General features: G+C 33.9%; 1 protein-coding gene across 1 annotated transcript in view; it reads left to right on the top strand.

The window, feature by feature from the left end:
• Nucleotides 1-21,737, top strand: part of LOC128985150 (DNA-binding protein D-ETS-6-like) — a 40,451-nt gene extending 18,714 nt beyond the window's left edge. Inside the window, exons 3-4 of the mRNA XM_054404532.1 lie at nucleotides 19,228-19,465; nucleotides 21,437-21,737. Coding sequence (XP_054260507.1) covers nucleotides 19,228-19,465; nucleotides 21,437-21,737 — 539 coding nt within the window. The remainder of the gene's footprint in view (nucleotides 1-19,227; nucleotides 19,466-21,436) is intronic.
• The last annotated feature ends 4,630 nt before the right edge of the window (nucleotides 21,738-26,367 follow it).

Consider the following 26,367-nt stretch of genomic DNA (forward strand, 5'->3'; position numbering starts at 1 on the left):
ATATGTAAATACATATTACGTATATATGAATTTGAACGGTGGGTGTTTTTGCCTCTGAGGACCTCAAAACGAAAAATCAAATCGAATAGCTTATTCCCTATAGCGGATAAGAGAAACATAGGTATGGAGTGAATTCCCTAAAACTATCGTTTATGGATGGCGTATTTTAATTTTGTAAATTTTTAGTTATATTTTGGATGAACATAGCTTTGGCGAGCTACTGACATTGAAGACGACGCACAACATTTGAAAAATACACGAGATTTTGGATTCCTATTATACCAGAAGAGTTAAATCTCCTACAGCACACATGTTAACATGTCAACACTTATTTTGTCGATGACAATATTAGTATTTTAAAAGCATATTTACCATTTAACAAATCCAGTCCATAACTGTACAATATAGCTATGCAAATAGAGCAGCAAGGGTGTGTGAGCGAGCGACTTGTTGCCTAGTATGGCCGGTGCCATAAGATAACATGGGGAGCGTATTTGTCGCCGAGACCGAAAAACGCTCCCGGTCGCGTTTGTTTTTCTGTCGCCGGTGGTCGCAGGTCGCGAGTCGCTTAGTGTGGCCGCCTCCATTTAATTTAAAGCTACGCACTTTCATTCATTGACGCAGCGACTTTGTCGCCGCGACAAAGTCGCCAAGTGTGGCCCTAGCCTTAGGGAAGGGAGAGAATCTCTTCTCGATCGTTTGGCACTTAATTTAATACAACTGTAACTGAAGTGTTGAGGGTAGTTTAAAAAAATATTTTATATAAGTATATTTGTTATTAATGCATTTTTACCTCACCCTCATGATTTATTTCTGTATCGATACATTACTATTACTTTTACTCGTGCATCGCAACGAGGTTAAATTACGAAGGCAAACAATTGATATTATATAAGAACTTTAATAAACAACTAAACTAACAACTGGCTATCGTTGATTAGAGAAAATCAGTTAGTGCACTACCTAAATTAACTGTTAAATATATTAGTATAGCTGTATGTTAATGTTATTAGTATAATATTCGGGGCTGTGACGCCATGTGTTAATCTTTAGAATTATCCATAACACTTCTGTTCTAATATACGTGCACGTTATTAATTAATTTCAAAGCTGATTGGTTTAAAAAAATGAAAGACTTATTCCACGTTTGTATAAGTACTTGTACTTAAAATTTACCACTTTCACTGCACTAGTATCATTACAATTAAGCCCTTTGAAAAACCTCGATCTCTAACTTTCGGTCGCCAAATTTATCTCACTTTATTTCAGAATCGGATAAGAAACTCGATTTCTCCAAGTGAGGAAATGCCCCTAATCGAAATCAATTCAGTGCTTAATTCGATCGGAAATGGGAAGTGTTTCAGTTACAGATATAAATTGGTGGAAATGGACCAAAGGGTGGGAAAATAAATAGAGCAGTAAAGGCGAGAAGAGAAAGAGAGGGTAGATCAGATAAGTGATAAGGCGGCCAGTGGCTATCAGTATGTATGCCGCCCTCCCAGCCACACTCCGCTCTCTAAACAAGGGGTTTCTCTAGTGATTTCAGGATTTTACTAAGCTTTTGCCATATTTCATTTGTGAAAAAATTCCCATCACATAAGTATGGCGCACTATCTCCTTATGTTAGTGAGATTACAACACTACTTTTGTAATCTTGTCTTTTGTACTTTGTTTGTTTTGTTTTTGTAAAAACAAATTCTTTCGTTATTCATTTTAAAAACGTATATCTATTTGTTGAATATTTCTGGAAAATGGCATATTTGGTAGAAACTGACCATAGTCAGGTACTATTTGGATATAATGTATACGAGCTGTTGGCCCGTCCTACGTACGGGAATCGAGTAGACAATTAAAACTGAATATGATTCAGAACAGCTAGTTTACAACTTGGTGGCCGATTCACACACACTGGCTTTGAGTACAGTAGCTACATACCACCTTCCACTGCATAGGCCTACTATCACTTACCGTACCTTAGCCTAGTTTACCACCTTGCCCACTGAAACTCCTAAAGTTGAAGTATCTCCTCTCCGCCATGCAAAGCCTGCCCATCCCATCCGAGATCCGAGCCTTTTGGTCTACTTTTGGAATGTACCCCTTTATCAAGTTTCACACGTAAACCACTTATATCTTAAAGGATTAAGCACTTATACTTAGACGGATTGCATTTATGACAAAACTTGATTATACGTTTAAAATGTTTAGTTCAAAATTACACAATCTCCTGAAAACATAGATCTTTTACGGTAGAAAATAAACTGCATTTTAAAGTAAAATAGTGTGTAGGCAAACTCTGAAGATCAATATTTTTGTATACAAACAACTTGTAACATAAACATTTCAATGACAGTTAGAAACCAGCTGTTAGTTAAACCAACCCTAAAACGACTTTAACTCGTCCGTCGGCTGCTAGACTTTTTGAAAATTAAAACTTAATTTCTAAAAAACTGGGACCCTAAACTAAAATTATGGCTTCGACATTCCCTAGTTCTCAAAATTATCTTTCTTTCAACACAAAAAGCATGAAAATCCGTCGAGTGGTTGATTCAGAATCGTGAAATAAAAAAACACTGTTTCGTTTTAATATTATAGATAGATGATCCAAGAAACAGCAGCAATCAATGAAGTGTTGGGCATGGAAAAGTGTCGGATGAGCAGAGTGTTATAAACCAAGATTTAGACATTGATAAATACATGAAATCTCCAATATAATCAAGCTAGCCGCATCTCAACAGGAGTACCAACGGAGTTACCGCTTCATTATCAAAATCTTTGGATTATTATACATTATCTTGTAATACTTAACAATCACAAATCAATATCAAATTACAATTCATCAAACTTTTTTCTAAGATTCAGATCACTTTACAATTAAACTAGCTACCAATTAGACCAAACATAATTTAGACAACGATAATTAATTCTTATCATGTTCACAATAACAATTTATTGATTTTTATCTAATTAGAACTACAAATCTAATATTAAGGGGATTCCTCACTGAAATGTGGTTTTTTTAATCAAAATGGTAATTTTCAAAAACGGCTGTTTATATTTATGTATAATCATGGAAGCTATAAATATATCAATTTACTTGCACATGAGATATCAGTAATTAAAATTGATTCAATAGTTAAAAAGTTATAAGACATTATATAAAACATGTTCATTGCCCTAAAAAATAAAAATGAACAAAAATGATTGTGTAAATATGTTTTTAAAGTGAAAACCTACTTTTTAAGACTTACTAGATGTAAAAATAACAGCTAAAATAAAAAATTACCAATCAAAAAAATCCATTTTTATTAAAAAGTCCCTCATAAAAAACAGAAAAATCATTTTAAAACAAATTGAGAATGTTTGTAAAGCATTGTGCGGTTCTAAAATAAAAATACAATGCATCAACATATTTTATGCATTTTTTTTTTAAATATTACATACTTTTAATCTGGGGATTAAATATCATTAATGAATATTATCCTCTCTCTTAGGTTAAGGTCTATGCACTTTCTACAAAATATTCTTGCATGTAGCAAAGATAGAAGCATGGCGCGTTCTTATCACCGATACTTTGCATTAGATAAGACAGACTGATGGGACTCCAGGAGGGTATGATTGTCAATAAGCGCAGAACAAGTCAATCATTCAGTCAGAGAAGGCTTAAGTCACAGCGGGGGCGGACCAATGATAGGGGAAGTTTGGTGGGGGAGGGAGGGGTGAATTTGAAATTCTAATGTCGACCTGCGCCCCGACCCGACCCCTGGATGTTCTTTAACGTTCAGGAGCCAAGTTGAAGCGAAATTTGGGTTTTCTCGGCGAGATAAAAGATACGTGGATTGGGAACAAGTTTGATTTTAGCATTTATCTGGCTTTGAAAATGGCGGGGGTTCTATGTATAAGTACTACATACCACCTCATTATCATAAACCTAAATCAACATCCAAATAAGCTATTTTTGTTTTAATTTCTTTAAAGAATTATGATTTATAAAAAAAAATCGCCAATATAAAACATACAAAGAAGACAGACAAATAAGACATACAATTCCCCTAATTTTTATAAAAGTAAACAGTATCAGCAATCTGACATACTTCCTCCCATTAGCTTGGCAACAACCTTTATCATGGATAAGCGGTGGGAGTGACTATGATATTATTTTATGGGGTTTTATGGGAAAATAACATAAGCTACGATTACTTCAGAACCGTATTTTTTATGGAAATGGTATTTGTAACATTTTGTTTAGAATTTAAAGGACGACAACATAGTATATCAAAACGTTTGGGCCATTTTTGAGATAACAGAGGGAGATTTTTGAGGTTTTTTCAGTGCTATTTGTACCTGAAGCCGGCGAATAACTATACTCAGCCTTTTAAAACATAGTATAACACTAATACGGCGACATCACTAACAATTTAATGTATTTTTGAGTGCATTTAATGTCGTACAGTTAGACATAGAACAACACAAAAAGAGCATTTTATAAGTAATGGTCTACCCTTCTACTATAGAAGTGGTATTGTTGAAATTATATTTAAGAGTATGCCTGACTTTATGAAAAAATCCAATTGACGTTCAATCTCATGTTTTACTGTCGGGGGAAAAAGTTTAGACACTCGAGTTTGGAGCTTCACAGAAAAGTAACCAAACTACTTAGAAAAACACGGAGTATATATAAATTTCCTTCGTACTCCCGTGAAAACAAAAATCTATTAACTTATTTATAAAATTTTTTATGACATTCGGAAGGTAAGAACCCCTGTTTTTAGAGTATCGAATACTATCTTATGACTTTGAAAATTCCCACAATGTAAACTAAACATTAGATCTTCGTCAAACTTTAATACAATAGTAGTGCCCACATGTTCTACAACGTGTCAACAAATTTTATAACCAACTATTTTATAATAGCTATTTAATTACGTGATTGCTAATATAAAATGTGCAAAAACGTGTTTCATGCACAGTTATTTTAATAGCCTAATACTTCTTTCAAACAATTCAAAAATATTTTTATACTGTAGTTCTCATTAATATTGTTTGAAATTTGTTAAAGACTGCTTCTTTTACGCTATTTACTACGATATAACTAATTTTACCTTTAGAAAATAATCAATTTAATGAATAACAATATGCTTTAAATCATTTTAAGGGGCAGAATGCAATCCAGATGCTGCATTCCTTTTGCCTATCCTTCAAACGAAGGCGCGATATGTCTTTGCCTCTTTAAACGCGCTTCTTTTATTCCCTAAGATGGCAATTTTTATTTTTAGAAGCTTAACTAAGATCGAGGTAATCAAACATATTAGCCGAAAAAATGTGTCGCCTTTACTTTTGTATACGCTTAATGCGCCCTTCTTATGTACGAATTTTTCATCTATCAGAAGGGATTTTATTATGATTCTGACTGGTATATTAGAGTGGGTTTTAATGATTAAAAAAGTGTGTTGTATTATTTCACCAAAATATTACTATTTGATATTTTCGGTACTATTACCAATGTATAAAGCGCGTATTGTAAAATTGGCGCTAAAATAAAAATATTATTCGTAATCGATTATATAGAACTAGAGGTCGTCCAGTGGTCAAAAACACGACCAAAATATTTAATGTACTACTTCTCTATTTTCTCACCACGCTGCAAATAAAACATGTGATTGGAATTTCTTCCATTTTTTTCTTTTATTTCTAAATTCATTTCTTGTGCTTATTTTTAGCCTATTTTAATTTATAATGGGATTCTGCACATGTACAGTAAAATATCTTTCCAACAGTATGCGTAGATTTTCTCTGCGATGCACACGAGCTGAGAAAAAAGGTTTTCAAGAAACATGATTGCCTATTAATATATAAGATACGGTTTCACAATTGTACTTTTCACTTTTATCATATTTACTTTTTACTTTTTATATTTACATGCTCTATCCGTAATTAGTAAACGCTTCTGAAGTAATATTACATGTTTGACTACAATATCAATTTGTATTAGTAAGAAATTAATCCCATTCAGTACTGAAGTTATAAAAATATACAGCAGGCGTCCTTAACTCCTACTGATTTCTCCTTACCTTAGGGATAAAAATAACTACTTAAGTATCGCAATTCATGCATTAAAACTGCCGTTATCGTTGCAGTATAATGACAATGAACTTAGTAGTTGGAGCCCCTTCTTCATTCTTGGGGTTATAATGAGTCATCACAACCACCTCCACCAATACAAAAAGTTTCGCAAAATTGTAATACATTTAGCAGAAACATATGTAGAAATGATCATGTAAGTAATGATGATAAAGATTGCAATTTTTCAATTCGACAGAACAAGAGGCATTACAAAATGTCTTCTTGGTCAGCATCGTACGTGTTATTAAATTATTATTTGACGTATTTTTTGTGCTTTCTGGTATGAAATTCAAAACAATACTGTGTTCCATCGCAAGCAATCCTAATTCAATGCCATCGTGGACTTCCTGCCTACACCTGGTAATAAAAATCAACCCATCAACGTAATCTTTGTCCAAACCATCTCTTTGAACCGTTTGTTACATGCGGCATCGAGGTAGATACTGACCACAAAATAAAATAACCTTGTGATTTAGCAGATCAAACAGGCCGTGGTGTGATTAGGCAGATACTTCCGAGAACTGTTTCAAGCAGGCAGTGGCTGTGGCGGCCATCTTGTAAGCTAAATAATCTGTCTGGGAAGGGTAATAGTAGAGAAGTTCACCTGCGGTTTTTTGGCGCCATATTGTGAAAAGTTCAACAGCTGCTTGGTAGAACTTACGCGGTTGATACACTGAATAATGCAATGCAAGGAGTTGAGTTTTGGATTTGGAAGACATCCATCTAGATAGAGTTGCTGCAATCAATTTTTCAGCAAATAACTAAATGATCGAGTTGTTGACATAGTGTGCTACGGACTAATATTATATTTTCCCATTGATTTTTTAAATGGGATAGGTAAGGTACTGCACCTTGATCAAAAAGTTGTTATAATCGACAGATATCAGTGATTATTTATGATTTTGTATTCGTTAACTGGTTAGTAAGCCTATAACGTTATCATGAATGGGGGTCGAATGTCTAGTTATACAAGGACTTTTACTCCATGCATCTTGATACAAGGATACTACCTAAAATCTTGATAAAGGTATTAGAGGAGGCTATGGTTTTACTTTTTAATAACGCTCAAATACTATTGTACCAGCCACCATCCATATTTTATATGTGTCCAAGTGGTCGGTGATGATGATTTAAAAAATTCAAACCAAAGAAATGATCAGAAACACAAATCATGCCTAAAAACATAAACACAAATCCAAATCTAGCTTTCTAATCCAAGTTAGCTCTCTGCCTAATCTCTGTAGTTGAGTCACGAGCATCTGGGTAAAGCTTGTAAAGGGCAATCATTCACTGATGGCTCATTGTCTGATATCCAGCTCCACTAGGCCTACATGACCATAGACAAAAATAATTAAATATACACCGTCAGCCGTGCTGTAGTTACCATGGTTACCATAGGTTCTGGCACACACCACTGGGAGCGCCGTGTAGTTTACGTAGCGTGTACGCCGTAACTACCTGGCGCTCCCAGCGGTGTGCACCATAACCTATGGCAATGAATACATGTATTCATTGCCTATGGTCACCGCAGCACAGCTGACGGTCTATATTTATTTATTTTTTGTCTATGACATGACTGATTTGGGACATGACCTCATCTTAATTTCCAGGAGTAACAACCACCTCATCTCTTCGAAAGCTATTGATTCCACATTGTGCCCCTTTAAAATAATTCATCTTCAATGATTAGTGAAAATTAAGTTACAACAACAAAAAATTGGTCAGTATGCTACATAAAACTTGTATGTGAAATATTTTTTTCAATTTTTGCAAAGCTAGTGCAACTAAACTCGAAGCACTTCCCCGGCAAACACACCACTTACTTCCTCAACGCACCTAGTAAAATAACCTAGCATAAACACACAACTAAAAACAGAACCCTTGTAACCAACCCGCAAACTTAATCAAATCAATAAAGAACCAAACATGTAAAGTAACCACGGGGGTCGACAATAATATCAGGCTAAGCCTACTGCCTTGATAAATGGCAGTTTAAACAACATTTAACCTCAGTTATTGTTTAACCCCCCCACCACCCACTACTTATGTAAAGAGGTTCATTTGGGCGCCATCTTGGGGGTGTTTGGCATGCAGCGAGCAGCACGTCTCAACCAATCGCGTCGCAGGAAGGAAACAGTTGATCCTGGAAGGATGTGGCTCTACTTTTGGCGGGAGTTTCCTTTATATTCCCCGGGAAAGCTTAACCCCTCAACCCCACCCCGGAATCAAGACGCTAGGCTTACCGGATGACATTTCTGGGTTTATTTGGCTTTGAAACTTTCGAGTCGCTTCTTGAATGTCTTTGAAATATCGTTTCTCTGTCTCGCAAGGGTTCAGAGTGTTTTATATGCGTTGAGCTGTAAAATTACTATGAAATTGTGTGCTTTCTGGGTGTATATTAAATATTAGTCTACAGTTATTTAATTTAAATCTATATTGATTTACAATTTGACCGGAGAAATTATTCAACTTTTTCAAAAGAAAAAAAGAAACAAATTACAAACAGACTGATGTTATAAGTTTCATGGTATTTAAAAAAAATAGCAAATTCATAATGCGGCATCATTTATTATATAGTATTGGCTAGTATTACTTTCCTTTTGTATGTAACACAATAGAGTCATGTATTCACCTCATAGTTGTATTATACTAATATTATATATACTAATATATGCAAATTATATATTATTTAATATTTATTGTCTTGGGAAAAATGAATAAATGTGCATTATAAATTATTATGATGGTCAAACCAGAAATAAATAAAATTTAATATTTATTTGTCCATTAAAGTAATTTTAAACCAACATATTCATTTAGGAAGCGTTTCAAAATGTATTTCCAGTAAATTTTAAATGTTTGTAGGTAGTCGTAGACCCAAATTAATTACAGCTTTCTGTTTATTCAAACTAATTTAAAAATAAAAAACATCTATGTTCATTAAGGAGCTATGTAATATTTCTTAAAATCCCACCCCCTTACATTTTAACATTTTTACCGCACTATAAAAAGATAAAGCCAGAGCGTCTATTTTTAAAATCCACCCAAACTAAATCCACTAATGTCACAAATATAATTTTAATCAATAATAATGTCACTCATCAATAGATTTTTGATAAAAAAGGAAAATTCGACTCCTTAACAGATGGTGTTAATTGGTAAACGGTATTACAGCATGTGCGCGTATGGCATTTTTATTTTTTAAACGATACATTAAATCACTTTTAAAATATCAAAATAGCCAAAATATTTTGTATTAACTGTCAAATAAATAACAAATAAGTTAATTAAACACCCTCGAAGTTAATTTTCATATTAATATTATTCAAATATCCAAGTTGGAGAAAGTAATAATTAGTTATATGGTTATGTATTATTCTCCATTTTTATATTCCTCAGTCTACATTTTGCTGTTGAAGTATGATTATATCTTTTATTTTTAGTACATCTTTGTTAGTTAGTTGACACAGTATTAACATTTTTAAATTATTTATTGCACATATTTCAATGTTGATTTATATTTATTATTAGTTTAATTTAATACATTGCCATTGTATATTATAAAGCAATGTAATGGGTTTCCAGTTGCAACAATTTAATGGGTTTCCAGTTGGAATAATTTAATTAAATTATCCATATTTAAATGTTTTTAAACAAACCATATAATATATATTTCGTATATTCCTTAATATTTGACAGCGGGATACCGTTGTTTCATATTCTTGTTTTATTTTTTCTTCTTTCGTTTTTTCTTGCAAATGACAAATAACTTATATAATTAACACCATAAAAATAAATTTTGAGTAAATATATTTTTAATATTGTTAGGCTTGGTGTGAGAACATAGTTTTTCTCAATAAATCTGCAAAACATTCTATAGAGTAATAAATTATTATCTTTAGTAGTTTACACAGCTGGCAAATTTCAATTGGCATTATTAATTCCATTTTCCACACTCTTACCTACAATAATGACTACACAAAATAAAACTAAAAAACACTCTTGGATCCAAGTGTTTAGAGAACCAAATTTCATTCCTACATACCCCACAGACCCATACTAAGAGCTGTCTCAATCTTGTTCCGTTAAACTCATCAATAAATGAAGACTGAAATCATACAGCAAATTTACACTCGTATAGTTATTTTGTAGAGAAATACCACTCAAAAATAGTTTTGATTATTACTATTTCAATACTAAAGAATTTAAGACAAAATACAAACCTAGTGTTTAAATAGCTGATGAACCATTTCTTCGATATTTTTACCCGAACCTGTAGAAGAGGCTATCAAATGCCTGATTGACTTTAGTGCCCGCCTTTGAAGGGTTTCTACGATTTCTGTTTGGGGAGGAGAAATGAAGGGATGATACAACAATGCTTAAGACCTGCGCAAACGTCCACACTCTTACTGTGGAACCTCCCTTCCCCTAGTGCAAGTTTCGCGGGAAAGCTAGTGGCAGGAAGTGTGATTTGGCGGGTGTGTTTTTGCTCGGATTTGTTAACTACAATTAAGACCCTGTAAGCTCTAAATTGGAATTTAAATCTTTATATAATTTGTTTTGAAGTTTTGATTTTAAAATAATTTTAGGGAGTTTAGAATTATTTTTCGGGCTTCACAAAGTGCTTATATTATTATTTTATATTTTCTCCTGAAAAATATCTGTCAAAAATTAAAGAAATAATAAGGTTTGATTATTTTTAAATATTAAGAAAGTCGTTATTGGTTTTTATGAAATGCATTTAATTATTGTAGGAAATTGGAAAAGTGTTAATGATTTACAATAGTTAAATAAAGTTATTTAAATGACTTAGAGCGGGTTGTAATAGGTTCTTACGTTGCATAAAAGAGAGTTACGATGTTAAAGGTTTATTTAAATAATAGTTTACACAAAATTTTAAATTAATACTATGCTTTTTCACCATAACTGTTAAAAAGTTTGTTTTCTTTAAATACGGCATATCAATCGCACAATCGGGCTTAAAATTGTTGAATAATTATTTTAATTTTATATGCTGCATTTATTAAATAAAAAAAGTTAGAAATATGATTTTATGTTAAACCAGGCATAAATAATACAACATTTCGGCTAAAACCAATTGATAAAAATGTAGTATTATTTTCGATGATAACATAACATTTAATGCATTACCTCTGGCCAAAGCTTTAATAAACACAATTTGACATCAGCACTTAAAGGTAATAATCTAATAATTTTTAGTTTAATACACTAATTTAAATCCGCTAACTTACATTTTTCTTTGGTTGGGAGATTTGCTATTACCGTAATTTAGTGAATGTAATGAATCACTACCGGTATTTGTTTGGTATCGTATCTTTTTTTTAAGAATGTAATAATTCCTAATGAAAAAGGTATTTTGCTCTAAATCGTGATAGTACAGAGGGGTTAAATCAAATAGTATAACCAACGTTTTAAAGCAAGAGTGTTCAAGCAAAATATCACAACACTAAAGATTGTTGCATTATTCCAGTTGTAAAATGTATTGAATTACATAGTTTAAGGCTGAAAAAATCCTGTAAATCAATTAAAATCAAAATCGAGGATTTCAGGAAATGTATAGTGTGGTATACACAATTAGAAAACCAGTATAAATAAATAAAATTGAGTTTTTAATTCATTTGAATGAGATTTTTTTTTTTATTTTTAGATTTTATTATTCCTTTTCAGAAATATAAAAGAAAACCTTTTTTTATTTATTTTGTTAACACTTGTCATTAATTTAAAGAATTCAAAGCAAAATTACCTTAAAATTATAAGAGTTAATTTGAGATCAAATAACGATCACTGTCATTTTCGTGAAATAATATTACCCGATGTAATCGTGATTTATCAACAGTCGTTTCTTGATTAATCAATAAAAGTGGCTCGAACATTTTGTAAAAGTATTGGTTTTAACTGTAAAAAAAATCATTTTGTCATTAATTCGATCTAAATACAGCGTTGCAACTTAGTTTTCCATACGTAAAAACTCAATTATTACTTTTGATAACCATAAATTTGCATTGTCAAGATTTCACTCAGTCCATTTTTCTTTTATGTTTATTATATAATGTAGACAGAATATTTTAAACCGACTCAATCAATAATAATTAATTTGGCAAACTCGTTCCATCAAAGGATTTTCATTCTAGTAAAAAAATCGATGAACCCATGTCTTAAAAATCAGTAAAAAATTAATTCAAACTCTTGTCGTCCCAGTGGTTTCAAGTTGTCCGATATTTATTTACAATCAGACATAATATTTAGCTCGTCCGTTCTTGCACAAACTGACCTTTAACTCAATGAAAAATAGTAATGACAAAAACGCAACGTTTTGGACACCGTTCAAATTGCACATTACACGATAGGCCTACATATTGTGTTAACACTGATTTTGCAAAAAATCTGCAATAGCATCTGAAGTAAACTCCCACAAGAAAATGGTATCACAATATTTATTTGCGGACCGACAATTATACACTTAATGAAAAAAGAGGGTTAGAACAATAATACCCCTAAACTGTTAAACTGTGCACCCTCCACAGTAGTTTTGAACAAGTTTGCACCCAATTTCCTATCACATGTTTCACATAGATTCCTGTAGAAGTGGACATCACTATGGACATCAGTGTTAGTGTTATCGTGTGTAGTGACTCGCATTTGTATGTGTGCGTGTAGTGACATTTGAGTAATCAGCTGATCGCCCATGTGGGGCCATCCACTGTCGTCATCTGCGATCTTAGCGGCCGTGCATTCGTCGATGATATACAACGGTAAGTCAGTGTAGCCAATACAACAAACAACATTATTTATATATACAATGCATTTTATTTCTTAAAAATACTATAGGGGTCCCGGAACACATTGAGTGATTTGATCTTGCATAAGTATCAACCGCCGACGGATTGAACAGATGTCAAAAGATAGTTTTGAATACGTCAATTTTTTAACCAATATAAACACTAAAAAGACGATATTGTATTTTGTAGTATATTTACCTATGTCATGTCATATCAATAAAGTAACTATGGGAGACATTTTGGCTCATTCAAATAGGTGCAATTAAATTATTTTCAAACAAATCTATAAGAAATGCCAACAGTGTAAAAACACACAAAATAAAATAAAGTATCTAGCTTGTACTATTTCTTTAGTAGGTCTTTAAAATTTCAAGCCAGAAATCGATATTTCAGATCTACCAATTAAAATGATAAAAGATACAGAAAAATGATTTACAAAGCCACATGACCATCAATATTTATTTTTTTTTATTTATTGCTCTTGACAACTTTTACATTGTGTAGCATATAATAGTTATTCTAATATTTATAGTTACATAGAGGTTATTTTATAAAATTACACTTTAAATTAAATTTCACTTTAAACAAATAAATCAATACATTAAAGAAATTGAGGAAAACTAAAAAAAATATTTTACATTTATTAAGAAAGTCATAAAATATTTAACTCATAACCCCTGGGGAATATAATAGGGCTGGGAGCCCTTAACTCCAACGGTGTGCAGTGAACTCATCAACCGAATATAACACCTGATTTTTCAAGTCAAACTTCAGTTTCGTTTTGAATAGAATATACTTAACAACTACGTTAAGCTTAAAGTTTTCTCTGAAAGATTTTCCTCATTAAGGGCGAAAATAGCATAAACTGTTAGACCGATACGAACGTAAAGTTGGTCGTTTATGAATTACCAAACTAACCATACAGTCGCGGGGAAATATCCTTAACTCATATTTGGGTTAAAATACGCACATGTGGCGTTCCCATCCTAAATAATTGTTTTTATTGAAACTTAAAAAAAAATTCTTAATAAAAGGCCTGGGGTTTCAGTCCTATTCTCGATCTAAAAATCTGATAAGGTTCTGACACTTTCAAAGCTACCAAGGTTAACCTATAAGGAATATTTTGTTGTCTGGTTTCCATTAAACAATATTTACATTTGGTCACCTAATTATCATCATAGCGTCCGGAAAGCAGCCGTTTTTAGTTCTCTAAATTGTCCGCAAATTTATCGTTATCGGGTAACTTCAAATAGGTAACACAAAAAACATATGGTAAATTTGTCTGTTCACTAACCTCGAAATTGTATCAGTACATTACGAAAACGCTGCTAATCACACGCTATTTAAAGTTATATTTGTAAACAGAAATGTAGGCCTAAACATTGATGACGACTTGGATATAACCTAAAATTATGTGGTCTAATTTTGCAACAATTAGAAGGTTACTAGCTATTTGGCCCGCTCTTCATTCGGGCAATTGTTTTTGAAATAAATATTAGAAATGCAGTTGTAAAAACTTCGTTTAGATTCTTATACAAACCCGCGCATGGATTTATTTCTGTCAAAATTGCTCCCAATTCCTACAACATCGTCTGATCTAATTCATTAGAGTTGCCTCACCTCTTTTAAGAACATAAAAGTAAATAATAAAATAAGTAAACAAAAATGTAAATAGACAATATGTTGTCAATTGCATTGACCAGCTGTAATTCACTAATTTAACCGAATAACTTAAACTTCTAAAACATGTAAGGCGTAGCCCTTTGAAAATCAGCCTATGGGGCAGAGCAAGGCCGCACTAGATATACGCAGAGCCCTAAGAGAATTCGTTCACATCAATACTTTTCGGAAAATCTAGACACTTTGAGCTTCATTTTGGTGTGACATATGCCTATATTTTTATTTGGTTGATGGCCCTAACCATTTACATAAAATTTGATTGTATCACTTTAATAATATAATATACTAGCTGTAACCCTCGGGCTTTGCCCCGTTTAACTTCTTAATTTTCAAGATTATCTCGTTCGCATGGCTCAATCACGTCCTGGTTGAAGTTTGTTCGCTACACTCACTCACCTTTAGGTTGGAGCTCGTTCGCTACGCTCACTCACCTTTAGGTTGGAGCTCGTTCGCTGCGCTCACTTGCCTTCAGGTTAGCTCGTTCGCTACGCTAACTCGCCTCCAGGTGAGTAAGGCGCTAATTTGCTTTTGGTTGCAAATTAGCTGTTGTCATAAATGTAAAAGAAATAATAGTGCTGCACCCTGTTGGTAATCCTTGTAACTTTAATGCTATTGAACATCATAGAACAGAACCAACTTGTTTAATTGAAACAGCTGTTAAGATTCAATAATTCCATTTCTCATAAGGTTAACATGGGAAACTCCAGAGCCACTGGGGCGGAGCCCGAAAGGATTTTTGAAATAAGAATATGCCTATATGTTAATCGGGAATGTGAGCTATCATCATGCCAAATTTCAGCCCAATCCGACCAGTATTTTTCGCGTTCACTTGTCACAAACATACATCCATACATCCAAACTTTCTCATTTATAATATTAGTAGGATTTCCACAGTATGAGGAAAATATTTGTTCATCACACTGAGCGAAAGACTGTCTTTTTGGTACTGTGCGTTTTGGTAATCGAGCTTGGAAATACGATTAAGATCGTATTTCCAAGCTCGATTGCGAACCAAAAAGAGCCACTTTCGCTCCTAGTGATGAAAACTAATATGTTTCATTTCTATTTCATTTCTTTCGAGAGACGCTATCAAGTATCTATTCACAAACTTTTTCTATACTTTGTTCAGCTTTGTTCAGTTGTGATACTGTTTATATTTCGTATACTAATCGATAATATACCTTAATATGTGTAACTGGATAAGAGAAATAGTTGAAGTTACAAGTTATCTGCAACCGACCTTTTCAACATTTCGCTTTCCACCAACAAATTAGCTTGGTAAATGTGTTCCTGTTTTCAATTTGATCATATAGGCCTAAATAAATACCGCGGCCGCAGCAAACCTGCAAACTAAGCGAATTTCCATTCGCCTAATTGGATTTCACTAAAATGTCTCCTTAAAAATATCACTTTTATTCCCTATTTAAATAGGCCTAGAATTAGTGTAACGAGTACTTAGGTTTGCTGCATCAGGGAGGGTAAAAAATTGTTTTTTTAAATTTTAATAGCTCGGTAAGAAATAAATGCATGTTCCAAATTTGATCAAAGTATGTTCATTAACAAGTGTTTACAACACAGTTTACTTATTCTCCATAAGAATAACGTGGGAATTTTGAATTTACAGTTTTTTGGAATTTTCTCCTTAACCATTAGGCGCATAATAACGCTTCATTGTACTAAATTATTATTTTTAAGCTCTACAAAATGTTTTGGAAAGAAATTGCTAAATTTAATGTTTTTTGGGTCAAAATGGGAAAACCCAACTTTTACCCCACAAACCCCCGTTCTCATAGTCCGATCATGCTGGTTCGCGAACTCGTTCGAATAAATGTAGGTGTACACGTTTATACCAAATTTCATCAAAATCGGATGATTTTATATTGAGTTATCGTGCTAACGGACATATATATGAATTTGAACGGATGGTGTTTTTGGCCGCTAGGGACCACAAAACGAAAAAGTAAATCGATCCCGGATCCAGGTCTTGCCATGAGTATTACGGTTATAGCTTATTCCCTATATGGGAATTCGTTGAAATTGCGTTATTAAATCCTAATTATCCCATAATTACCAAAATAAAACTGAGAAACTTACTTACTTACTTGGTTGGGGTACAGTTTCATAACTGGGCTACACTAATATCGATTGAAACTATCGATTCGATTAGTAAACCTTCATGCGATTTTTTCACCATCAGCAAGTTTGGTTTGTTAGGTTAGGTTATGATAGTTTTATTTCATAATAGATATATTTAAAAATATCGATTATTAATCAATATTTTCAAATCGATAGTTTCAATCGATATTAGCGTAGCCCAGTAAGAAACTGTACCCCTTACTTGCATTGTTGTATAAAATTTAATGGCGTCGTTGAATTTAAATTACTCCACAATACAGGGTGATTTAAAAAGGACTTTACAACTTTTAAAATTCATATAAATCTTATTAAACAAGGTACAGAGCTGGTTTTGGTGTTGTTTTAAAGGAAAACACTTCAAGTTTTTTTACCTTAAACTAAAGATGTTCTATGTGACTTCCGTTGGATTTGGGGAAAATAATTATTTAGGTATGAAAAAATAGTGAAAACCGTTAAAAATTTTAGAGAAATTTACAATATTTTGAAAGTAGGGCGTTTTTTGACGGTGAAGGAGTGCGATTTTCGAAAAACGCATAATTAGTGTCTTGTAGGAAATTTAATTCCGAACCTACGTTTTTTCCTCAAATCTTTTATAGCTCTTACAGTTTTCAAGCTATAGCCGTTTGAAAAAAAACGTGTTTTGTCGTTTTCAGAGGTACGCCATTTTGGATTTTTGGGGGGGTTAAAATTTGAAAATGCGACTTTTTGGAATTTTATGGGTGGTTTGGGACCAAGAACTACGTGTGCGAAATTTCAACTCCCTAGCACATCTAGAAGTGGGTGTATCGCACTCCTTCACCGTCAAAAAACGCCCTACTTTCAAAATGTAAATTTCTCTCACTTTTTTAACGGTTTTCACTATTTTTTCGTGCCTAAATAATTATTCTCCCCAAATCCAACGGAAGTCACATAGAACATCTTTAGTTTAAGGTAAAAAAACTTTAAGTGTTTTCCTTTAAAACAACACCAAAACGAGCTCTGTACCTTGTTTAATAAGATTTATAAGAATTTTCAAAGTTGTAAAGTCCTTTTTGAATCACCCTGTATATTAAAATTATTTAAATTAACCTCTAATTTAGGGTATTTAAACTTTCACAGTTAGTTTACTTGTTCCTTGCAAAATATTTTTAGAACAATATTTATAATTTAGTAGTGTTATAATTACACCAATTACAACGAATTACTTGTGTGTATTATTAAATTTGTCCCATAATCATTAATAATTCTCACAAACACAACTAACCTTTGGTAATCCTACTGCGATTATTTTGATGGTTGGATCATCATAAACACACAATATCAACCGATTAACCACTGAAAGAACCGCACTAAATATTTCAACGAATTGTCACAACAATAGATTCTTGTTACCACATGATATTAACTAAAAACGTTATAAAAGAGATAGAAAAACAACAATGCAACAATCAGCTGATTGGATTACAGTTGGAATCGGCTCACATTTATTAAAGGAGCCACTTACTCTGCTGCAATCTAAAATTTTATTATCCTTTAGTTATGCTTTATGTATGGTTTGGTTATTGTGATGGTTTATGGAACATCCAAGATGCTTTATTACAATTCATCGTGCTTTCAGCCCTTGGTTAAAAGATTGTTTTATTTGCCATAGATCAGTACTGTATATCAGCAAACGCTGTTATAGTTCGTCCGCTTAGAAAACGACCTGTGCGCTAATGCTAAACCATTGCTGGAGGAGGTCGCTTTCCAAGCGGCTGAACTATAGTGGATCTTTTATGTTTTTGTCTTCCCACGCCATTGCTTTTTAACATTTTTTCATAAAGAGTTAACCATGTTACCATCTTACGTTAACCTTAATCTAGATAACATCATTAATTGATAGCGCAAATGACATTTGAGCCCAGATAACTCGCTTGGAATCTAGCAGCTTCCTTCAGATTTGAAGGCAAGAACCGATTGGCATTTTATTAACAATTAATGTTCAACTAAATTCATGAAAAATTTAACATGGGAATGGAATTGGAATGTCTATATCCATAGTCGAAACAGATGTCAATATCAATTATTTGAGATGGCGACGCCACTATGTGCGTATTTTAAATATATTTTAATATGTTAAGTATTTTAAATATGAGCGAAGGACGAGTGTAGGAAGAGTGGCGCGATCACGTAGCTAGTTTAGTGACTAAGGCCGACATGTTCTTAGACAAAGCTGTTAATTAATAGCTCATACAGCTAATGGCAACTAAGGAACCTACAGTTTATAGTGGAACCACATTTTTGCCTTGGTATTAACGAATTGGTCTAATTATCAGGATAGTACTGTGGATAGTCGTAGTACTCACTCGTGCGGACTTTAATCCACACCAGGGAGTATCGCATCCACAGTGCATCCCGATAAATATCCACAATTCTTGACCTCCGAGTACAGTAGCTGGATTACAGGACGACGCCACCGTCCCAGTCACTGATGGTACTTTACCAAGCCATTAAGCCTGAATGTTTCCAACAGATCCCTACGAGTTGCTGAACGCCGCGTCGTCCCGTCTGGTAGCCCAAGGGTCCGGACAGATCCAGCTGTGGCAGTTCCTCCTAGAACTGCTCCGGGATCAGAGCAACGCCTCCTGTATCGCCTGGGAGGGGAGCCACGGCGAGTTCAAACTCACTGACCCGGACGAGGTGGCGAGGCGTTGGGGTGAGAGAAAGTCTAAGCCCAACATGAACTACGACAAGTTGAGCAGAGCTCTCAGGTGAGAAATGAGGACTGTAGAACTAGATGTTAGATATAACAGAAAATGTTGTCTAAGTAACTTAGAGGATGTTGTATAGGGAGTGTGAGAAAATAAAGGATTTAGTAAGATTATACTAACTTTGCATCAACATACACCCTAATGTAACCAGAATGTTAAATACACGGTACTACCAATTTGAGGTTTGGACACTACTGGGTCTATTTGGAACCAAAAAATGAGTGAAGGTGAGAGATAAGTGTGGAATGGAGTAAGAGTGAGATGCCTTGTGTAGTTTTGCTGCTAAACGGGAACAGCTAATTTTTAGCCAGAATTGTAGCATTAAAAGCCTAACAATCAAAGATAGCTGGGGCTAATTTTCTTCCACTATTCTGTGAAAATATAGAATAATTGACTATGTTGTATACTGAAGTAGAAATCCCATCTACAGTAAATGGAAGAGCTGTGCTGGCTTCCAGCTGTCGCCATTTCTAAAAAAGATATATTAGTTGTGTGAGCCAGTCACAAAATGTGCTAGTGTCTAAAATCGATTTTATACCTTATTTTTTGTTGATGACAAAATTGATGGGTCATGTCATAACAGTGGTTGAAGCTTACAATAATTCATTCAATCAGTTTGACGGTAAGAATGTTTGTGTATTAGACAGAAATAATTAGTAATCTTAGTCAGCACATGTGTCGGTGGCTCTAAACTATAACGATTTTGACTAAACAACTTCCGACAACTTTGATATATGTTATCTAGTTGTATAAATATACAGGGTGAGTTTTAATTGTCCCTCCCCAACTTTTTTCTACATTTTTTCAAATATCAATCCCAGACCACTTCCAAACATTGTTGGGTAGTAAGTACTTCATTTTGACAAGGTGGTCATTTCCGGCCGCCATCTTGGATCCGCCATATTGGATGCAAAATATTTTTTCAAATGCAAAGGTGGGGTTGTGACCTATTATTTCGAAATAGATTTTTACCCTGATTACAATGCCGCAAACCGTTTTTAAAAATCTTGATTCATTCTAAAGTTATGAGGCCTTTTTAAAACTTAATTTTTAGCCCATTTTAACGTTGTGCATTTACAAACTAAGACCATAATCTCAAAATAGTGCTAGATAAAGGTAAGTATACACTACCAGTTATTGTAAACCTATTTTCACTTATTTATGACTGATGTATTTTTTTCGGCCGCCATCTTTGGATCCGCCATTTTGAAATAGGATAAATTATTTTAAATATGAAGGGTGTGTTGTGACCCATCATTTTGAACTACTTTTTTAAGCTAAACTCAATGCCGCAATCTATTTTTTGTTATCAAGTTTTATTTATGAAATATTGCAATATTTTTGTTAAAAATGTTAATATTTCAAAATCAAAATATGAAAATAAAAAATGGACAGTAGAATTGAGTTTAGTTTAAAAAAGTAATCCGAAATGATGGGCCACAACACCCCTTTTATATTTAAAATAATTTATCACATTTCAAAATGGTGGATCCAAGATGGCGGCCGAAAAAAATACATAATTCATAACCAAGTGGAAATAGGTTGGCAATGACTGGTAGTGTATACTTATCTTTATCTAGAACTATTTTGAGATTATGGTATTAGTTTGTACAAGCACAATGTTAAAATGGGCTAAAAATTAAGTTTTAAAAAGGCCTCATAACTTTAGAATGAATCAAGATTTTTTTAAACGGTTTGCGTCATTGTAATCAGGGTAAAAATCTAGTTCGAAATAATGGGTCACAACCCCAATTTACATTTGAAAAAATATTTTGCATCCAATATGGCGGATCCAAGATGGCGGCCGGAAATGACCACCTTGTCAAAATGAAGTACTTCCTACCCAACAATGTTTAAAAGTGGTCTGGGATTGATATTTGAAAAAATGTAGAAAAAAGTTGGGGGGGGGACAATTAAAACTCACCCTGTAGATAGCATATGAAGTAAATATTGATTTATTCTTGTCTGCAGGTATTATTACGACAAAAACATAATGACCAAAGTCCACGGGAAGAGGTACGCCTACAAGTTCGACTTTCACGGACTCATGATTGCCTGCCAAGCCCAGAGTCAGGGGTCGAGCTCCACGGACATGCCCGGCTACAAGTATCAATCCTCCGACTTGGGTGCTTTCTACGCCCCCAGTGCTTCTAAGCTGCCCCCTTTACTAGCCTCTCCCACCCCCCAGCATCTCTCAGCGCCTCCATCGTACTACCCGCTACCCCTGTACATGCAAACCCCTCCCCCCCGATACCCACACTACCCTAACTGACTCAGTGTTCCTTCTTTGTATTATATTGTTCAGTTGTTAATAAAGTTGTAATTATTTACTGTGTTGTTGATATCCTTTAGCATCCATCTTTGAGAGTGAGAGTAAGAAACGCAGGAAAGGGTTAATCGGTTTAATTTTGTGACTGTTTCTTTTGGGAAAACTTTTCAATGAGTCAAACTATTTTGAATATAAATTTCATAAACATGTACAACCTACTAATTTGGTATATTAGGTTATTAATTATGCTTAACACTTTCTTCTGTATTAGATATTAATTTGAGGACTGAACTGACTGAATATTAATTAACGGGATCGTCAATGAATACTCGTTTAAGTTATTTAATTTTGAACAATACTTTATTGTAATTGACATCATCATCATACTAAAATAGTGTAGAAACAAAAAGGTTAGGGATAGTTTTATTCCAAGGTTTCAGAGATAAATAGTTTACTTAACTTTTTATGTATGGCTTTGTTTTCTGCTATGCTTTAAAAATTCCTAAAAAGCGTAAATTTTGTCACAAATCCAGTATACAGGGTGGCTGAAAAGTAACTTGCACCCCCCTCCCTTAACTTATCAACCATTTGAAATATTTGAAATCGGTTTGCGGAAACCTTCTTGATACGAAAGGCTACAACGGTATGTAACTGTTATATCCCAAAACAGGGACTTCATAATATTTATAAGTGATTGTTTGATTGAAAAGTGATTTAGCCTATAAAATAATTAATTTTATGAATCAAGAATCAAAAATTTATTTGACTATTCAACGATTACATGTTATCAGTCTCGTCAAAAGGAAAAATACAAAATGTTGTAAAAATACATAAATAATAAAAGTTAAGTAGCCTACAATAAATAAATAAATAACACCTGCATCATGCATCACATGTACTAAACATATCCATTTTAATGAAAACGCTATTATCTACATCCATATAATATAGTGATAGTTATACATACGAGAATCCACTGTATACAGCGAAAACACTGCTACTAACTTTAGAGTTGTTGTGTTTCCCAGCCTGTTCAATTTTGTTGTCACAATTCACAATCAGCTGTACAGTTCTAAACAGCTGTGCCTGTAGCGGTGACTTGTTTTCGTCTGTTTAGTCTCTAGTTAAACTTTCCGGAAGTCACCGTCGTGAAGTTAGCGGCTCTTTTCATCGGCGCTTTTTCGGTTTGTAATAGATGTGGGTTGGTACGCCTGCGGACGCCACAAACGTGTTTTGCAGGGATGTCGGAAACACAAATCAATGAAAATACGATGCGAAATGATGTTTTTATATTTATATAATGTCAATAATACATTGATAAAACGTGTATACAAGTTAAAACTAATTAATTGACGTATTTTAAAAGGCATATTTGAGACCGTACTGTACATTATACGTAGCTAAGGCTTAACATAACGCGAACAATTAAAACTCCGAACATAAAAAGTGCATAATCTTTTTTCCCAAGCCCATCACATCAACTTTGAGCAATTCTAATGGTAATACACAATGTGTAGAATACTCAGTATACATATGATTGAGGCAGTCCAGTAAATTACGAAGTTATATGGCAAAATGTATATGGTTGATAGGAACTCGCATCAGGAAAAGTGCACATTCTTTTTCCTGAGCCCATCACATCAACTTTGAGGTATTCTAATGGTAATATACAATGTGTAGAATACTCAGTATAATTATGATTGCGGCAGTCCAGTGAATTACGAAGTTATATGGCAAAATGTATATGGTTGATAGGAACTCGCATCAGGAAAAGTGCACAATCTTTTTCCTAAGCCCATCACATCAACTTTGATGTATTCTAATGCTAATATACAATGTATAGAATAATCAGTATGAGTATGATTGCGGCAGTCCAGTGAATTACGAAGCTATAAGGCAAAATCTATATGGTCGATAGGAATTTGCGTCAGGAAAAGTGCACAATCTTTTTCCTAAGCCCATCACATCAATTTTGAGGTATTCTAATGGTAATATACAATGTTTAGAATAATCAGTATGAGTATGATTGCGGCAGTCCAGTGAATTACGAAGTAATATGGCAAAATGTATATGGTTGATAGGAACTCGCATCAGGAAAAGTGCACAATCTTTTTCCTGAGCCCATCACATCAACTTTGAGGTATTCTAATGGTAATATACAATGTGTAGAATACTCAGTATAAATATGATTGCGGCAGTCCAGTGAATTACGAAGTTATATGGCAAAATGTATATGGTTGATAGGAACTCGCATCAGGAAAAGTGCACAATCTTTTTCCTAAGCCCATCACATCAACTTTGATGTATTCTAATGCTAATATACAATGTATAGAATAATCAGTATGAGTATGATTGCGGCAGTCCAGTGAATTACGAAGCTATAAGGCAAAATCTATATGGTCGATAGAAATTTGCGTCAGGAAAAGTGCACAATCTTTTTCCTAAGCCCATCACATCAACTTTGAGGTATTCTAATGGTAATATACAATGTTTAGAATAATCAGTATGAGTATGATTGCGGCAGTCCAGTGAATTACGAAGTAATATGGCAAAATGTATATGGTTGATAGGAACTCGCATCAGGAAAAGTGCACAATCTTTTTCCTAAGCCCATCACATCAACTTTGAGGTATTCTAATGCTAATATACAATGTATAGAATAATCAGTATAAATATGATTGAGGCAGTCCAGTGATTTACGAAGCTATAAGGCAAAGTGTATATGGTTGATAGGAACTCGCATCAGGAAAAGTGCACAATCTTTTTCCTAAGCCCATCACATCAACTTTGAGGTATTCTAATGGTAATATACAATGTGTAGAATAATCAGTATGAGTATGATTGCGGCAGTCCAGTGAATTACAAAACTATAAGGCAAAATCTATATGGTAGATAGGAATTTGCGTCAGGAAAAGTGCACAATCTTTTTCCTAAGCCCATCACATCAACTTTGAGGTATTCTAATGGTAATATACAATGTGTAGAATAATCAGTATGAGCATGATTGCGGCAGTCCAGTAAATTACGAAGTTATATGGCGAAATGTATATGGTTGATAGGAACTCGCATCAGGAAAAGTGCACAATCTTTTTCCTGAGCCCATCACATCAACTTTGAGGTATTCTAATGGTAATATACAATGTGTACAATAATCAGTATGAGTATGATTGCGGCAGTCCAGTAAATTACGAAGTTATATGGCAAAATATATATGGTTGATAGGAACTCGCATCAGGAAAAGTGCACAATCTTTTTCCTGAGCCCATCACATTAACTTTGAGGTATTATAATGGTAATATACAATGTGTAGAATAATCAGGGTAAATATGATTGCGGCAGTCCAGTGAATTACGAAGCTATAAGGCAAAATCTATATGGTTTATAGGAATTTGCGTCAGGAAAAGTTTCGGTTTGTAATAGATGTGGGTTGGTACGCCTGCGGACGCTACAAACGTGTTTTGCAGGGATGTCGGAAACACAAATCAATGACAATACGATGTGAAATGATGTTTTTATATTTATATAATGTCAATTATACATTGATAAAACGTGTATACAAGTTAAAACTAATTAATTAACGTATTTTAAAAGGCATATTTGAGACCGTACTGTACATTATACGTAGCTTAGGCTTAACATAACGCGATCAATTAAAACTCCGAACATAAAAAGTGCATAATCTTTTTTCCCAAGCCCATCACATCAACTTTGAGCTATTCTAATGGTAATATACAATGTTTAGAATAATCAGTATGAGTATTATTGCGGCAGTCCAGTAAATTACGAAGTTATATGGCAAAATGTATATGGTTGATAGGAACTCGCATCAGGAAAAGTGCACAATCTTTTTCCTAAGCCCATCACATCAACTTTGAGGTATTCTAATGCTAATATACAATGTATAGAATAATCAGTATAAATATGATTGAGGCTGTCCAGTGATTTACGAAGCTATAAGGCAAAGTGTATATGGTTGATAGGAACTCGCATCAGGAAAAGTGCACAATCTTTTTCCTAAGTCCATCACATCAACTTTGAGGTATTCTAATGGTAATATACAATGTCTAGAATATTCAGTATAAATATGATTGAGGCAGACCAGTAAATTACGAAGTTATCTGGCAAAATGTATATGGTTGACCTAACTATTCAATAATCATGCTCTAACCACACGATCACCGGCGATAGGATAGATGAATACCCATACATCTATCCTCTCGCCTGTGATCAGTGGCGGTTCCAAGGGGGGGGGCTACAGGGGCTAAAGCCCCCCCTTGGACCCTGGAAAAATAAATTTTAACGTACATTTCGTCCTTTAAATACTGTCATAAAACAGACATCAACGTAGGTTTATTAAACTTAATGAGCGATGGCAGGAGTAGTATTAAGTTTCACATAGATAAACTTTGTGGACAATAATAGCACAACGAATAAAACAATATTACGCTATGGAAAGTTGTACGCATCATCCAATTTTTACAGCAGTCAGCTGACATGCTAGGGCAAAGGCGAGCGCCGAGCGCGCGAGCGAGGACGGGGAAACAGCTGATTTCCTGAGTTAGTTGTCAAAAATGGTCTGCTAGCCACTAACTTTACACAGGCATCAATCAGCAATCAGCGGTAGCACCACTAG

This window comes from Macrosteles quadrilineatus, unplaced genomic scaffold (assembly GCF_028750875.1).
Source record: "Macrosteles quadrilineatus isolate MER2022 unplaced genomic scaffold, UCM_ALF_1.0 Scaffold_2__2_contigs__length_208266976, whole genome shotgun sequence".
NCBI lineage: Eukaryota > Metazoa > Arthropoda > Insecta > Hemiptera > Cicadellidae > Macrosteles > Macrosteles quadrilineatus.